Source organism: Pogonomyrmex barbatus, unplaced genomic scaffold (genome assembly GCF_055798465.1).
Source record: "Pogonomyrmex barbatus isolate J1 unplaced genomic scaffold, ASM5579846v1 scaffold17, whole genome shotgun sequence".
In the NCBI taxonomy this organism is placed as follows: Eukaryota; Metazoa; Arthropoda; class Insecta; order Hymenoptera; family Formicidae; genus Pogonomyrmex; species Pogonomyrmex barbatus.
Window position 1 is genome coordinate 6,007,851 of NW_028297113.1, and position 16,953 is coordinate 6,024,803.

Genomic DNA, 16,953 nt, shown 5'->3' on the forward strand with positions numbered 1-16,953 from the left:
TATCTATTAAAGCATCTTTTACACGCTAATTCATCATTTATTCATTAGAAAAACGTAATCTTTTTCTTTGTTAAAATTATCACGGATAAGCACAATCTATCGCACCAAAAATCTATGTTTATTTATAATAAAAGCAAATTGTTGACGTATTACACTTGTTACGCATGTTATTTCTTAGACAAATAAAAAAATATTGACTTTTCATTAGGTTCAATAATATTAATAATAATTTCTGCGAGTTTCGTGCGATTTTGTTTTTTTACGCTTTAAGGAATTTTATTTACACCGCATCGTCCGCAGTCCCTGTGAAATTAATCGAGACGAAGTGAATTATGTTCGGGACCGTTCAGTTCCAAAAATACTATATTCGTCATGACGTTCCGCTTCCCGAGACATCGGAGAATTCATCATTTTGCGCGCGCGCACATTCTACGCTTCTGTCATACACGTAAACGAGACTCGATTGCAACGGGAATAAGAGGCAAGCCGAGTTTCATCGTTTCTCTTTTCGAGACTTTTTTTTTTTTTGAGTATGCAAAGAATTCGCTGTTCTTCCACTCCGACATTCGCGACAGAGCTGCGAGAGGTCAACGGGAACAAGCGGAAGTGGCGAGCGGACGAGCCGATTGGAGTCGGTCGACAAAAATGTGCCCCGATCGATCGGAATTCGCGCGTGTCGACGACAGAATCCCAGATCTCCCGTAGGAATTCTCGCGCGTGCGCAGTAACGCGAGTCTTCACAAATGAGTTCGACTCACATTTATAGATAGCGTCGACAGACACGTACTCAGATTCGATGCTACCTTGGGTATCTCATATTAATGTAATTTTTTTGGCATATTATAATGCACATATTTTATTGTTAATAATTATTTGTATAACTTACTTTTTAAGATATCGTATTTTAAGATTTTCTCAACGGTTTTCTTCATCCTTGCGAATTCGTGTAATAAATATAATTTTTCATATATGATTATACATAATTATAAATAATGATACATAATTATAAGTATGTATAATTAAATGTGAAAAAAATGTTTCCCGGGATTGCGACTGCGGACGCAAAAAGAATTCATAATTTTATCAATAACGCTTATATAAGTATTACTGTATATTATTCAATCAATAAAAACCACGTTATATCATCTTTGGTATTTCTTTCCTCTGACAGGCCATTCATTTCGCAAAAATGTTTACGCTACTGTCCCATAAAACCACGTGGTAGGGAGTACGCGTTACTGCGCACGTGTCAGAATTTCTTCAACGCGATCCGGGATCGCTTGGCCCTCCGTCGTCGTCATCGTCGAAGCTCGGGTCGAACGTCGTCGGATCGGGTAGTAATCCCGAGTGGCAAAATCGCTGGACGGAGGGAAGCGGCGGTGCGGCGGGAGATGATGACGACGAAGAGGGGAGGAGGATGGCACGCGGGCGAGAAGGAGAGAGAGAGAGCGGAGACCGGGCCGGGCGCACGCACGCGCGCGTACGCGATAGCGGCGCGGACGGACCGAGAGGACGGCACGGATAATATGCGTCGACGACCGGCGACGCCGTCGCACATGCGCGCCCCGACGCGCCCCTGTTCGTTCACCGATTTCGATTTTAGTCACTCCCGGGTTCGGCTTCGGAGAAAATCGTCCCGGTGCGGCGTAGCGCGCGCGCACGGTTGGACACGGCCACCACCCAATTCGCATCGCGCTCTTCGACGACGCTAACGATCTCGAGTTGACGGCGGCCCGGCACGCGTGATAAACCGGGGATAGGCGCTGTCGCGAGGGTGGCGCGCGGCCGACGATCTTCGCCTGGTGATCTCACGAGGATAAAATATCGTAAGGAAACGTCGGACAAGCAAGGAGAAGGAGAGGGAGAGAGAGAGAGAGAGAGAGACGTGCGCGCGCGGATGCGTGCCAACCGTCGATCTTCGCGGTTATTGACGATATCGTTCCGTTTTGTTCGCTGACGAGCGATCGTTCGATTGTTCGACGCGGAAAAACACGCCACGGTTTTTATCACGCGGAGAGACGCGCGTTTCGAGAGGTGAGATTAGAGAGTCGGCGCGATAGCGCGACGCTCTCGCGAATCGATCGGGAGTAAAGTGCGCCGCGTGCGATCGCGGGGATCGTTTTCGCGGTATCGCGCGATCGCGAAAGAGGGAAGGATCGGATAGAAGAGAAACTCGCGCGTCGCGTGTTGAGTGAAATCGAGCAGGAGCAGTTGGCAAACCGCGGCACGGTGTGTCGCGCGCACTTGTCACAGTCGCCGTTTTATAACCGCCGATTCTCGCGGAACGGCGAACGGCCGCGGGTGACGCGGGAGGGGGACGGAGAGTGGGTGCGAAACGCGCGCAGAGAGAGGGAAGTCAGCGGAGCGGGAGGGGAGCGAGGATGAGACGGCAACGTGGAGATGATGCTCCTCGAGGCACGGGAGATACAGAGGCATATTTACGGACGCGCTTCCTCTCGCCGATGCGCGAGGAACGGACGCGAGGCGAGTCGGGTTGCCGAACGCAATCCGCGCCGAAATGCCACCTCGTGCACACGCGCGTAAAAGGGAGGGAAAGAGAAAAAAGAGATAGAGCAATAGGGAAGATGGCGCGTGTAGCCCAGCGGAGTAGCCCAGCGGCGTAGCGAGTCTCGTGGCGAAAAATTCGCGGACGCTTGCCCTTCTCTGCCCCAGTGATGCGCCCTTATTGTACCGAATAAAATTGTTACGAAAACAATCGTCAAAATCATAAAATTTAATTAATTCAAAAGTATTAGTTTTGAAAAGCACGAGAAGTTTAATTGTAAATTTAATTTGATATAAAGTTTCCCAATCGTTTTAAGCAAATTTTTAAAAATTGAGACTTTCAATTACAAAAGCATAACGAACATAAGCTGATGGAATATTCGATATTGATATCACGTTTCTAGCGGAAATGATACAAAAGTCATTTCATCGAAGATTATTATTAAGTATTTTCTTTATTTAAGTATTTTCTTATAAATTATCAAAAAAAGTAACAAAGGACTTTTTTATTTAACTTTTTCTATGAAAAGTGTACAACAATTATCGGATGCTCTGCATAATATGTTTTTTTGGTCAAAGTGTTTATTGATTTGAATATCTATAACAATTTTCCAGAGTGCATCATTATAAAAGAGTGCAAGCGACCGAATTTATTAAATACTTTCGCTTTCCTTTCACGATACACGTAGATGCATTTATCAAGCTTTTTTTTTTTTTTTTTTTTTTTTCCATAATTCTCACGAATCTTAGAATCCGGGCAAACACAAGTGGAATGATGAACAGAATATACCTAGTACTCTTAAATAAAGAACTCGGATAAACGTCAGTGATTCATCGATTTTTTTTTGTCTCGCGTCTCTCCGGGGAAACTATCGAACTTTCGCTACGTTTCTGAAAATAACGGCGAATTTTTTGCTCTTGTACTGAATCTTTTAAGAAACTCGAGCGGTAGGAATTTTCGGAGTCTACAGAAATTAAACTCGCTAGTTAAATCCGCGATTATCCCGATTCGACGGCCGTTCCTCCCCATCGAGAGTCTGGCGCGTGTGTCGCCTCTATTTTAATGCCGCGTGACGGAGAATCGCGCATTCCTATAAAAAGCGGCGGCGATTATCGTCGTTTAGGCGATAACGCACCCGCGCAGAGCTGTATCTATGTAACGACCTAGTTTTTACGATAAAACGTTACACGTTCGCGATGATTATAGAGTTAGGTCATTTAAATTAAAAAAGGAACAAAAAAAAGGAAAAAAAAACGAGAAAAAAAATGATGGCGATTAATGAAGAGAATTCTGGATTTATGGATCGTTCGTTCGACGTTTTAGAGCGGCGAAGCTCGCGCCGAGATATACCGATCGTCGCGGCAAAGAGGGTAGCGTCGTGACGACCCCCACGGCGGATATCAGGGAGTGCCTCACGATGAAGCAGGAACCGGAGGACGAGGAGGATTGCTATCTCGACGAGACGAGCATGCCGCCCGCGTCGTCGACGCCGCCGCCACCGCCGACGGCGTTGCTGCCGCCGCCGCCGTCGTCATCCTCGTCATCGTCGTCCAGCCGCCACGGGAACGTCACGCACCGGGTGCGCTCCCATGCGCGCAGCCTGCGCGCCATGGCGAATCCCAGCGCGGTCTGGGCGCACTTCGACCTCTGCACTAACGATCCGCTGCGCGCCCAGTGCCGTATCTGCGGCGCGGTCGTCGTCAGAGGTGGCGCGAACCCCCGTCAGTGCGGCACGACGAATCTACACCGGCATCTCAGGGTGCATCACGGCGGCAGGCTGATCGGCAGACGTTATCACGGTAAACAGACTAGACAAATTATGAAACTGCGTATATAAATAAAAATTCGATTAGTTAAGTGTTCAAAATAGAATATTAGCTTTTAATTAGAATTCTTCTATCTAAACAGAAAACTTTAAAAGGAAACAATTAGATTCACAATTGAAGATTTATGAAAAAAATTTAAAATGGAATTTTCATTCGTTTAGATACTTCTTTTCCCTTTTTTCAGTTTTCTTTCAATTTATGTACATCGCTAATGATCTACTTATCTTTTGTCGTAGTTTTACAGTCAACGTCTCAGGGCAATACAAACACGAAAGCTATAAGGATCGCTACACAGTCCTTAGTGAGACCTCATATCCGTAATATCGCACCAGCACCGCTGCCTCAGCAGCAGCCACAGCAGCAGCAGCAGCAACCACGGCAACCAAAGACTCTTGTATTAAAAACTATTCCGTTGAAAGTGAAGCAAGTTGCACCTACCACTATCAAAATGCCATCGCGACAAACTAATCAAGGACCTCATAATGTCGTGCATCAGCAACCTACAGAAGTATATAAATTTTTCATGAACATTGTATTTGTTACAAGAACAGCAAATTACTTTAATACAGAATTTTATCAATTTTGCATGCTCTTCTATGTGTTTCAGGTTTGTCTGAGGTGGAACAGTTACCATAGTAATATGCAAAATAGTTTCCCATCCTTGCTGGACACGGAACAGTTCGTCGATGTGACTTTGGCTTGCGAGGGACGGTCTTTGAAGTGTCACAAGATGATCCTGTCTTCTTGCAGTGATTACCTGGCGGAATTGTTACGAGAGAATCCATGTCAACATCCCATTATTTTAATGAAAGACTTGAAATTCTGGGAAGTAGAGGCGTTGGTTAAATTCATGTACCGTGGAGAAGTCAACGTTGCCCACGATAAATTGCCACAATTGTTGAACGCCGCCGAGGCGTTGCAAGTCAAAGGACTGGCTGGTCCGAGTCCTTCATCTCAAGTAAGTTGATTATAATTAAATTCATTAATGCTGAATGAATGCTGAATTTTTAAAAAATTTATTTCCTTTATCTATAGAACACAAAGTCACCGCTACTTATACCTCAAACGAAGCCATTGTCGTCTCAACATGTAGTTCCTAGAGGCACCGCAGAGTCCAAAGAAAATAAAACGTCGCCCTCAAGAGTGTCTATGTCTTCTAGTCCTAAACGTGCGCAAAAGCGGCAACAGTCTGAACCCATAGAGCCAAGACCCTTCACGAAAATACGTCTACAACGGCCGATCACGCCGACGTCGCCGTGCGCGACTGTAAAATTGGAGCCTTTAGATATACCTCTTAGCCCGACAGAGATATTCTCGGAGAATAATGAAGATGTTACGGCTTCCTCAGACTTTGAGAAACTTATGAGTTTGCATGAAGAGGATGATCCAGGTGGTGAGGAAGTTAACGACGCAGACGAGAGACTACATTTTTGTGAACTGCCAGCTCCGCCGGATTTAAATGATAACGAAGACCAAATGGAGTTTGTACCTACCGATTTTCTAGAACAACAGCAAGAGATTGTTGACGAACCGGAATCGAATTGTAATAAAGATAATAAAAAAGAGCTCGATTATTCTTCCGCTAACGAAGATAATGGAATCGAGCAGAACGAGATACAGTCCTCGAGAGAAAAAAAGGCGGCATAGTAAGACATAGAAAGATCTTTTAATCTATATAATGTAATTTACGATCGGATTATACTATAAATTTCAATGGAAATTAGTGTAAGAACATCTGTTTTCTTGAAACTCTCAAGCGAAAGAATTCATTCTTATGACGACAAACCGAACCGGAATTGAAATAACTCACCGGTAGAAATATATGAATCAAGTACTAAAACGAAGAGATTGTTATTTTTGGAATCTATGTATTAAGAATACTTGAAGAAATTTGCCTTTTTATTTAATTCTCGCTGTTAATCAGATCTCTAACTGAAGATTAATATTTTATTATGTGTAGACTTTGAAGAACTTTGATGAAGGTACAATACGTTAAAGATATTTCCGCTAGTCCAGCGCGTCTTTTTTCCGCAACTTTATTTATTTAAATAATCTTCTACTTGTATTAACTTCATATATATGAACAAATGATACGAGCATCTGATATAGATCGTGCATTTATAAAAGTTAATAATACAACGTCCGCTATTTTATCGAAGCGTATATTCAATTATCAGCGGATACGTTGGATTTTACGTTATAAAAGTCCAAATTTTAGACTCTAGTATTGTGTTGTGTAACTTATTTTATCTTTATATAAAAATGATAGAATGTGTCGTGTATCGATTCGTTGCGAATTGTAATTATTTATATATTGGATGTGTCGAGTAAGCTCTCGCCGATACTGCGCATTGTAAAGTTATACATTGGAATGTATTAAATGTAAATTGTAACGCGTGATGAACATTCGTCTCACAAATAAACATCTATTACAATACATAGCTCTGAAAAACTCCAAACTCCCAAGCGTATGTACAAAAAATCTCAAGTGCATAGATAAAATATAAGAGTTTGTTAATTCGTTGATGGCTGGTATCAAAGATATCAATATGACATCTGTGATAATCAACATTAAAAGAAATGCTGGCATGAAATTCTCAAGTTAAGACTTCCGTCGGCAATGTTTTTTTTTACATCACACACGCGATGGGTGATGTGTGTGTGTGTGTGTGTGTGTGTGTGTGTGTGTGTGTGTGTGTGTGTGTGTGGTGCGCGCACACACATAAAGTATATGCATGTATATTTCTATCTAAATATATACACACACACACACACACACCATATATAGATCCATACGTCACATGTCTGTGTGCACGTGCAATGCAGATGTAAATAGAGTACCAAGTTCACACGCGACACGCCAGACGGCGCGCCAGGCGTCCACCCCTCCCCTTGTTAACTGTCAAATCGACGAGAGCGTTGTTTGTATACGAAATTTATCTCGGGTATTTGGCGTCACTGGCGAGCCCGAGTGTATTCCGATCGAGGTAACCTGGCTCAGGATCAGGTTCGTACCGGAGCGTCACACTCCTCTCGCCGAGGGTGAAAGCGGCTCTGTCACCCGCGGGACGAACCGGCGCTGTCCGTGTCGTCGTCATCGTCGTCGTCGTCGTTGTTGATCGCCGTTCCGCGAGCAACCGTGAATTTTCCCTCCCGGCCCGTCTACCTGTCCCGCATACTCCCGTTTCGTTACATCGCGTCGACCGATTCCTCGCAGCAAATCACGAACGATCGCTTGATCGCTCTCGTTTCCTCGAAGGGACGTCGCAGTCTCTCGCATGGAAGGGCGCGCGAGGGCCGCGTACCAGAGACCTGCTGCCCTCTCGTCTCTCTTAACCTATATTAAAGGATCAATGACTGGACGTTGTCGCACGTACGCGCGTCGAGAAATACACCGTCGTGACACTCGTTAGTCCGCGATTTCAACGAGTCCGAAATCTGCGAAATCTTTGGGAACGATCGTTTTTTTTCGTGGAAATATTTCGGCGTTCGCTCTCAGGTTTGCTCTCATGGGAACGGTGGGCGCGAATCTGGACGTCGCAAATACTCGTGGAATTCTTTCAGCGTTTTTCGTAAGACAGGAATTATAACGAGTTTGATGATTGCAGGATGAATCGCACGATGGATGAGAAAGAGGAGTTGGTGAAGAAGGCCTTATTTAGTTTCGTTAGAAAGCAGGTGCCCACCGCTCAGCTAAGGTATGGATCCTTCCTCGTCTCGAACTCCAATTTTCTAAGAATAGATTTCTAAAAAAAAAAAAATCTGGATATTTTTCGTGACTGTGGGCCAGTAATTCCTTTTTTTGTTTTAGTTTAATAGACGACATTGTGCTCAGTTATGTAGTGAGTATGGTAGAAGAGAGCGCGTTAGAGGAGAATTTAGATGTGGACGGTCTGTGCGAGATGGTATCTGCTTGCCTTCCCGAATTTTCCACCATTGAAAAAGAGGCAGTGTCAAAATGGTTGCTGGATGTAGAAAGTAAATTGAAACAGGAAAGTAAGGAGAATGAGAATTGCCAATCTCATAGTGATCCATTGAATCACATTAGTCTGGCTGCTCTCTTGCCGGCTGGTGCGCAGAGAATGCGAGTCCACCATTTGTCGGAAACCAGTGATGCCGGAAGCGATTCCAGTGGGGAATACTTTTCGGAAGTAAGTCAAATGCCACAAGCGAAAACGTACATTAACATTGAGCATTTTTGAATATTGATAATTTCTACGTTTTAGGAGTCCTCCTGGCATCAGGTCGCTTTGCTGCAGGAGATGTTTCCAGCGGCGAGTCCCGCCGAAGCTAGGCATTGTTTAGCCGTGGCTGGGGGTGATATAGCAAAGGCCGCGCAACTCGCGTTACACCGTCAAGAGGCAGGTCAAAGTATCGTGAGCAATCTTACGTTTTTAACGGTGAGATCCTGTAACATCGCTTGATCAATTTGATAAAAAAAAAAAAATACATGGTATTTGTTGGTTTCAGCCCAATGGTCGTAATAAAGCAAGATTGAACGATGAGGAATTGAAGTCTCGTATCATAGCGCGATACAGTTACGTCGACAGAGACGATGATTGTCGCGAGCATCGCCCAGTCGCGCCGAAAACGGAACCCAAGAAGTTGGTACGATATCTCGACAATAAAATCGTAAGTGTAAAAGGTGAACGTTATACGGAAGTGCGAAGGGGTGGTGAGGATGAAGACGGTAACGAAGGTGGTAGAAAGAGAGGCCATTGCCGTCCGTAACCAGTCCCTTTGCCTCCACCCCCTGATCCACCCCCTTGGAGGCATCTAAGAGATTTTCGATTGAATCTTTAACTTAGATCATTTCCATCTTACTCGTATATATATATATATATATATATATATATATATAAATATATATAAATATATATAAAAAGTATATATATATATATATATATATATATATATATATATATATAGAAATATCGAATTTAAAGGTGTTGCATATTTCTGTCGGCGTTTAATTTCTACATGATGCAGCCCGCACAACTCCCAGAATCTCTTTCGTGTAACATTAATTTATCGCCATTCGTATCACATGGCTGTAGTAATAGTCTATTTTTTACGTTATTCGTTCGAATCACGTAAGCGATTTCGCGATTGTCCTTTAATAAATATTTCAATGTTTCATTTTTGGATATAGATTTTTACGATCAAGAGTGCAATGGCCGTTTTAAATAGGTATTCGTACATTTGTAAGTTCAAATGCATTAGTGATCGTTATTACTATCGAGGTGTAATTATCAAAGAATATCTTAATTTGATTTACACATGATTTATTACAATCATTTCTGATTAAGCGGATTATTTTCTCGATTTACGCAGTCGAATATTCTTTTACAAAATATTTATCCGATTTATTGTTATTAATTTTACATAGTTAGGATTTTCATTATAAACAAGATGTTTATTTCATTTAGAGGACAAGTGTTTGCGAGTTGTTATATGTTGTAAAAAAATATTTGACATAAACATGTTATTATTTAAGTAAGTTAGCTATTGTAAACTCGGCATTTGACTTAATATCCATTCCTTTTATTCTATGCTGATAATAGTCATGTTATTTTTTTTCAAGTTTATTTATTTTATACAGATGTAAGAATACTCTTTACAGAATGGTCTTTCGGAAACGGAACATCCGAATTCCTTTATTTCTCTTTTGAATGAAACGTCTTTCTCTCTCTTGTAACATTAAGCTACACACAGCAATTTTATAATTTATACTAAATATTTCAACATTAAAGAACAACTTATTATTTGCTTTTTTTCACAATGTTGAATTTAATGATGTCAAATTTATTTACGTTATTTATGTTATTTATGTTCTGTTTCTGGTGGAACATTGTATATTTAGTGATGAATAGAATTATTTAATGCATTGTGTAAATGTGTGCGTGTAGAACTTTTAGTATCTCGTATGTACACCTTCAACTTGTCGCAAATGCTTTATTTTATGTTTTCATTAACAGCGGAATTATAACTGAAGTGATTTATGAAAATATACCTGAAATGTATTTAGTCAAAATAGCAGCATTGTCATGTAGCGAACTAATCCTTTTTCAACTGCACTATAGGAAAATGTACTATATATATAAAATATATTAGATAAAGACAAGAATTTTTATCCGCACGTTCATTCAGGAATCCAAAAGTAACTGTTCAACAATTTAGTAAGTCAATATTATTCTAGTAACGTAAGGAATACGATTGCCGCGAACAAAAATGTTACGTATGATCGTCGTTTTATTGAATAATCAAAAGAAAAAAAAAAAAAAAAATCGGGAAAATGTAAAAATTATTTGACAAGTGCATCCGTAGCTAAAAAAAACATTGTCAAGTGACAGCATTGACAGCATCGCTGACGAACGATTATGAAATATTGTAGATTTCGAATAATTATATAATATTGTAGTATATACGCGCGTATTTAGGTGAACGCGAAAATATTCACTCTTTACGGATAAAGTCTGCTTAAAGCCGCCATACGATTTGCCAGTATTATTATCCTATTATTGCCGCTGTCGCAGACTTCGAAAATGTAGCGCAAATGTAATCGTTAAAACGTTAGAGAACCATGTGTATAGAATGATGTAAAACTCGATACTTATTTCAGAATTCATATCTCGACTCCATATTTACATAGACGGAATTGCGATTGTTATTTTTGCGAAACACGATTCAAAGATATCTGATTTGTTCTATATCAATTTTTTTTGCTTGAATATTGTAAACAACAATTGTAATCGCACTTTACAAGTCAAGGAACTGATTTGTACTGCTTGCTTCAATCGGAAAATTTGTACGGAAGAATATAACTTGTAAAAGAAATTTGTAATTCTTTTTTAATTTTACTTATATAATAATAATAATAATAATAATAATAATAATAATAGTAATAATTTTTTAATTTTAGATTACTATTCTACGCAATCGTCGATTTTTTTTTACAGTCATTAAATTCACCTCGTAAACGTATGAATGTAACACAAATATAATGCATGTCTTATAGTGGGCCGATTCTTGCCATAGATGATTATAGATTACATACGAACCACGCTATTATTAATAATTATATATTCATCGTGGATATATATTTGCTGAAAACTAAACGTATTCCATCGTCGATTAAATCTGAATTATGCCAATACTGCTAATATACAGATTTCAGGAGTGAGACGATGAAAAAAGAGATACGAAAAAGCGATAGTGATGCAAAGAAATTAGACCAAGAATTAAGTGGATCACTCTAGTTTTAAGTGACTTTCCGCATGTCCCTTTGTGTTGGATATAATTAAGCACTGTAACTATTAATTTTAAAATTTAGATATAAACTCTTGAAGTTGTGTGAGATGTAACGATTGTAATTATAATTGTACTTGCCTTTTTAATATATCCTAATCGCACGTCATGTTTAGATTACAATTTAAGGTAACACGGATTCTTTTCTCTTTGACGAATGGTTGCCAACGATTATCGATCGCGACGTGAAATTTTTAAGAACGTTTTCATTTCTCTTTTCTTTTTATGGCTCTTTGAATCGAAGGGAAGGATAGCGAATTTGTGGTAAATATATAAAAGTATGTAATTAGGATATTATCCTGCGGCGGTATAGAACTTTGGGGCCTTAAGGACGGTTCAAAAAAAAAAAATCGGTATCGAAACGTTTCATTTTTAAGTTGCACACTCGCGCAATGACACGTGATATTTTTCGATTTGTATTTGCACTGTGTGCAAAGAAGTATCAAATGTGTTTATTTCACATATTGGATATCGGATTCGTTTTCTTTCGCGCAACTGATTGAGGGAGAGAGAAAAGTGATATAAATATTTGTCAGTCCCTTAGAAAATGTTTAGAGATCTAATTGACTATGTGACATTCGTCTATTTTTTTTTTGTGCATTTTTATCAACAAATACGACTGTAAATGTTCATGTTATTCAATATACGGTATTTTTCACGGTATAGTCTCACATTTGCAATTAAGTATCGAAGCATCACGCTTATAATTGCTAAGCTTTTATATATATATATATATATTAAGTATGATAGTTTCATTAATTGATCAGTATTTTATTGTATAAAACTCGAAACATATAGAAACATTGTATTTCCTTCCGCAATTGTGAAAAAGATCGAATTGCGACGATCAATAAATATCTCATTACGAAATATATCAAACTGACGTGTGGCAATTGAAATAAAATATATCCTTTTATCCGTAATAGTAAGATTTATTATTCAATTAATTTAATTTTCTTGTAAATTCATCCTTGATGTGTACGATTCGTGTTCATATGTATGTAAACTTAACTATAAAATTATCTAAGTATATAAGTTTTCCTTCTGTTTTCGAAACATTATAAGACTTGATGCGTTAAAAAGCTGCAATATTTGAAACAATTTGTCCTCATTGAAATTAGTTCGTGGCAATGTCTGAAATTAAGTGGAAGAATACATATTACGGAGTAATATTTGGCTATAAAATAGATCGGCATGTATCATCTATATATCATACCATAATACTTAGACATTTTTTTTTGTTTTAAAGATTACATTATAAAAAAATGTTGTACCAACATAATATAATACATATCAATGAGATATAAATTAGTGTAAGATTCGACATTCAAAATTAACAAAATTATGTATGAATTGATATCTCAATTTTACCGATATACATATAAAATACTGGACTTTTGAAGTTGGTTTATAAAGTGAAAAGGAAAAATAATTTTAAAATAATTTTAGTAACAACTTACAATTTGATAGGAATCCGAGGAAATAAATAATGTTCTTTTTCTTACATCTCGTTTTCTCTCTCTATTTTGTCTATTTTTCATCTCGCAGTCAGGCATTCGTGAGCACATGAAAAACACTCGAACAACGTCTCAAGTTCTACCTAGTCCATCGGTGTAGCTATCGTCGATTCTGCGGCATTAATCTAGTTTCGCGATTATGCGAGTTCATATTCAGAGATCAATTACGGCGAAATGTTTAAGGTGATTCGTGTCGCTGCAAACAATTCGATGAGGCCCGATGAACTTGGCAGTCGTTATCTAAGAATGTATCTCGTTACAATGGAATATGAAATACTAAGTCTGGAGTCACACATGGAGTACGTTTTTTTTGGTGAGGATGAGTAAATTTGTAAATATATAGAAAAAAGCGCCTTTGTGTGTCCTATTAATGAATACCCGTGGTCCGTACTTCAGTCAGTATCAACGCGTAGGAGCTGTGAAAAGTGAGTTTTAAGAGTCCAGAATGTATGTCGTCGATGTAACACCAAATCGTTTTTACTTCTTCTTTTTCCGCGGCTTGTCCTGGGGCGCCGGCAGGTTCTCCTGCTTTCGCTTCGACGTCGGCTTCGTTCCTACGTTGCTGCCCTTTTTTCTCCTCTCCTGCCTCTCGCGCTCCTCGAGCTCCTGATTCTCGCGTTCTATGAGGGTTATCAGGGTGTTGCAACGACGTTGCAACTCCAACGCGGTGCGGGACTTGACGAACCAATCGAAGCGGAATTGCGGCGCCGACCTCACCGTGGCGCGCAGTTCCTCGTACACGTTCTCCTTGTCGAATCCGAGCTTGTGCAGCATGCAAACGAGAAATCTGTCCTCCTCCTCGGTGTAGTTCTTGCCCTTGTTCGTGCCGTACGCTATCCTGAGCTGATGGAAGGGTGCGCGGTACCTGGCCATCTTCGCGTCCAACGCCTTCTTGATGCCGGCGCGTCTTTGGATCTTGGCCTCGCCGCGCTCGATCTGCGCCATCACGCGATCTATATCCTGAAGTTCGTGGCATCGTTCCCAGAAAACGGCCGAATACTCCATGACTTCCTCCGGCGTTTTACCCTCGACCTCCTTCGCTATGTTCTCAATGTCATCGCGGCCGTACTTCTCGTTCGCTTTGATGAACTGATTGAAGTCTCGTTTTGTCCAGTTGGTGAAACCCTGAAGCAGCAGCTTCTCTTTCTCGGCGATCTCCTCGTCGGTGAGCGGCTGGGCGTCGTCGATTTTACGCTGCTCTTCCTTCTGAATCCGGGCGGCATCCGACCCAAGCTCCGGATTCTTCGGGACTTTGTAACCGACTGTTTGTCTGAAATAATAAATTTCCTGATCCAACAATTCGAAAAGCCGTGGAGGAAAGAACTGAAAATCTTGTACTATCGGTTGTTTTGGTGGTCTCGGTGCCTTTGGTGCTTTCGGCTCTGACACCCTTAATGCTTCTCGGAAATAAGCGTCGACGGCGTAATTGGCTTTACGTTCGCGTTTAGGCGGCTCGATCCAATTGCCTATTCCGAGAATTTTTTGTTTCTCGCGGTAATCCTCGCCCTCGAATTGATACACGGAATCCGTTGGCGCGTCGACGGTGAAATTACGTAACGATGATTCGCCAAGGCTCTCGAGTTTCTGCTTCATCTCCTCCGTCTTCGCCTCGCCCTTTTGCAATATCGTATCTATATCCTCGTCGGTGATGGCGCTGTCCTTGGACGCGAACACCTCGTTCGCGCCGTGTCTGATCATATTCAGCATCTCGTCCTTGTTCAACGCCGTCTGCTTAGCGTCGACCAATCGTCCCTGCTGGATAACGAGCTTATCCAAGCGCAATTTCACTTCCGCTCGCTCGACGATCTTTTCCTCCACCGTGTTCTCCGTGATAAACCTAAAGACTCGCACCTGCTTTTGCTGGCCTATACGATGCGCGCGATCCATCGCCTGCAAGTCCATTTGCGGATTCCAATCGGAGTCGTAAATAATTACCACGTCGGCGGTCGCCAAGTTGATACCCAAACCGCCGGCGCGGGTCGACAGCATGAAGATGAACTTCTCACTGCCGGGTGCGTTGTACTCGTTTATCTGCCTCTGCCGATCCTCGTGAGCTGTATTGCCGTCCAGTCGACAATACTGAAAGCCTCGCCAGTGACAATAGTCCTCCAGAATATCCAGCATTCTTGTCATCTGGCTGAATATCAGAACGCGCGACTCTTGCTGCTGCAGCTTGGGCAACAGTTTATCGAGTATCACCATTTTGCCGCAATTGTAAACAAGATGCTCGTCGGTGGTGTACGGCGGTCCAGGCTCGGCGCCATCGAACAGGTACGGATGATTGCAGCACTTTCGAAGTTGCATCAAAATATTCTGCAGCCTCATCTTCTCGATCTTTCCCGCGCCATTCACGATGTCTATATCTTTCATCAATACCTTGGTATACCATTCTCTCTGCATTTTGCTTAGACCGATGTACACCTTGATCTCCTTCTTGGGTTTGAGTCCTTTCTCCACCTCGGATTTCAAGCGTCTCAAGAGGAATGGTCTTAGAACCGCGTGTAATCTTTCAACTAAAGAATTGTCACCTAAAAAGCTGTTGGTATTAAACCACGAGTCAAAATCATCCGAACTGTTGAATACATCAGGCAAGAGGAAATTCAGCAAGGACCACAATTCATGGAGATTGTTTTGAAGCGGCGTGCCGGTGAGGAGAAGCCGATTGGTAGTCTTGAATTCCCTAAGAATCTCTGACAGCTTGGACTTTTCGTTCTTAATTCTGTGAGCCTCGTCTATCACCATATAGCGCCAGTTGAATTTCTTAAACACAGACTTCTCTTTAATAACCATCTCATAAGAAGTGACACACACATCCCATTCCCCAGGCATCATCACGTCTCGGATGAAGGTATTCCTGGTCTCTGCGTCTCCGATCAGGCAAACAGCTCTGAGACTGGGACACCACTTCTTAAACTCGTTCATCCAATTGGCCAGCGTTGATTTTGGAACAATAACGATGTGAGGGCCAGGAATATTTCGGAAGTGTTTCATGTATCCCAGCAGAGAGATGGTCTGTAGCGTCTTACCAAGACCCATCTCGTCCGCCAGGATACCGTTTATACCGTGCTCGTAGAGAGATATCATCCAATTTAGGCCGCGTATTTGATAATCGCGCAGCTCACCGGACTTGATGTAGTGAGGAGAGGATTCGAAGCGCGTGGTGGGCGCCACATTGGCGTTACTTTCCGCCAGCAGTTCCTCGTCCTCCTCCTGCTCTGTCTTACGATGCCTGTGATCGCCGGAATCCGACTTTACCGGGTTCTCCGGCTGTTTTCGGGGTCTGCCAGCTTTGATCTTCAACGGACTGCCAGCCTTGTCCTTCTGATTGTTCGTCATGAAATGCGAGAATATCTCCGTTTGCTTCAGCAAATAATCGAACCGCTTACTACGATCCGTCTCGAGCTTAGTCTCGAAATCGCCGCCTCTCGACGACGTCGTCTCCGCCGAGGACCCGTTCGAGTTGTCCCCGGTGTCGCCGGTGTCCGCGTTCTCGTCCGGCTTGGACATCTTGGCCTCGCGCTCAACACGCACGGCTCACGGCTCGCAGTTCCCCCTTCGTCGATCCTCGTCGATCCTCGTCGATCGCGTTACTCGCGTCGGGTGCACGTGTGTCGCGTACAGACGGTACGTTTCGATTCTCTCACGTATCGCCGATGACCACTTCTTCCCCGGCCAGTCACGATCGTTGCCGACGCATCGAAGATGATCGAATGCACCGTCCACACCGCGTCAAACACCGATGCGCATCGCCATTAACCGCCATGTTGCGCCGGTGGTCTCGAGACGTGGGATTCTC

At 42.0% G+C, this 16,953-nt stretch overlaps 3 protein-coding genes across 7 annotated transcripts; 2 read left to right on the forward strand and 1 right to left on the reverse strand.

Annotated features, from left to right (window-relative positions):
• The first annotated feature begins 1,212 nt into the window (after positions 1-1,212).
• On the forward strand, positions 1,213-6,769 carry LOC105432094 (uncharacterized). 3 transcript variants are annotated; one of them, XM_089074577.1, is made up of 5 exons: positions 1,213-1,826; positions 3,830-4,305; positions 4,569-4,840; positions 4,940-5,290; positions 5,368-6,769. In XM_089074577.1, the coding sequence occupies exons 2-5, from the start codon at positions 3,924-3,926 to the stop codon at positions 5,977-5,979; spliced, it is 1,617 nt and encodes a 538-aa protein (XP_088930703.1). In that variant the 5' UTR covers positions 1,213-1,826; positions 3,830-3,923; the 3' UTR covers positions 5,980-6,769. The 3 variants fall into 3 exon arrangements, with proteins under 3 accessions (XP_088930703.1, XP_088930704.1, XP_088930705.1); XM_089074578.1 differs by lacking the exon at positions 1,213-1,826 and adding an exon at positions 1,841-2,034; XM_089074579.1 differs by lacking the exon at positions 1,213-1,826 and adding an exon at positions 2,043-2,415.
• Positions 6,770-7,182: 413 nt separating this feature from the next.
• LOC105432092 (CUE domain-containing protein 2) lies at positions 7,183-12,563 on the forward strand. Of its 3 annotated transcripts, none has more exons than XM_011646713.3 (5): positions 7,183-7,339; positions 7,941-8,030; positions 8,144-8,483; positions 8,559-8,732; positions 8,803-12,563. In XM_011646713.3, the coding sequence occupies exons 2-5, from the start codon at positions 7,942-7,944 to the stop codon at positions 9,061-9,063; spliced, it is 864 nt and encodes a 287-aa protein (XP_011645015.2). In that variant the 5' UTR covers positions 7,183-7,339; position 7,941; the 3' UTR covers positions 9,064-12,563. The 3 variants fall into 3 exon arrangements, with proteins under 3 accessions (XP_011645015.2, XP_011645017.1, XP_011645016.1); XM_011646715.3 differs by having other exon boundaries at positions 7,194-7,319; XM_011646714.3 differs by lacking the exon at positions 7,183-7,339 and adding an exon at positions 7,408-7,831.
• Positions 12,552-16,944, reverse strand: Iswi (nucleosome-remodeling ATPase imitation SWI). Its single transcript, XM_011646712.3, has one exon. It carries the CDS (start codon positions 16,662-16,664, stop codon positions 13,635-13,637), a length of 3,030 nt encoding a protein of 1,009 aa, XP_011645014.1. The 5' UTR covers positions 16,665-16,944; the 3' UTR covers positions 12,552-13,634.
• Between the last annotated feature and the right edge of the window lie 9 nt (positions 16,945-16,953).

Bases quoted from the DNA above. Each gene is read 5' to 3' on its own strand.
- LOC105432092 (XM_011646713.3), top strand. From the start codon at position 7,942: ATGAATCGCACGATGGATGAGAAAGAGGAGTTGGTGAAGAAGGCCTTA. The intron at 8,031-8,143 runs GTATGGATCCTT...TTTTTGTTTTAG, and splicing joins GTGCCCACCGCTCAGCTAAG to TTTAATAGACGACATTGTGC. The intron at 8,733-8,802 runs GTGAGATCCTGT...TGTTGGTTTCAG, and splicing joins GCAATCTTACGTTTTTAACG to CCCAATGGTCGTAATAAAGC.
- Iswi (XM_011646712.3), bottom strand. From the start codon at position 16,664: ATGTCCAAGCCGGACGAGAACGCGGACACCGGCGACACCGGGGACAAC.
- LOC105432094 (XM_089074577.1), top strand. From the start codon at position 3,924: ATGAAGCAGGAACCGGAGGACGAGGAGGATTGCTATCTCGACGAGACG. The intron at 4,306-4,568 runs GTAAACAGACTA...CTTTTGTCGTAG, and splicing joins GATCGGCAGACGTTATCACG to TTTTACAGTCAACGTCTCAG. The intron at 5,291-5,367 runs GTAAGTTGATTA...CTTTATCTATAG, and splicing joins GTCCGAGTCCTTCATCTCAA to AACACAAAGTCACCGCTACT.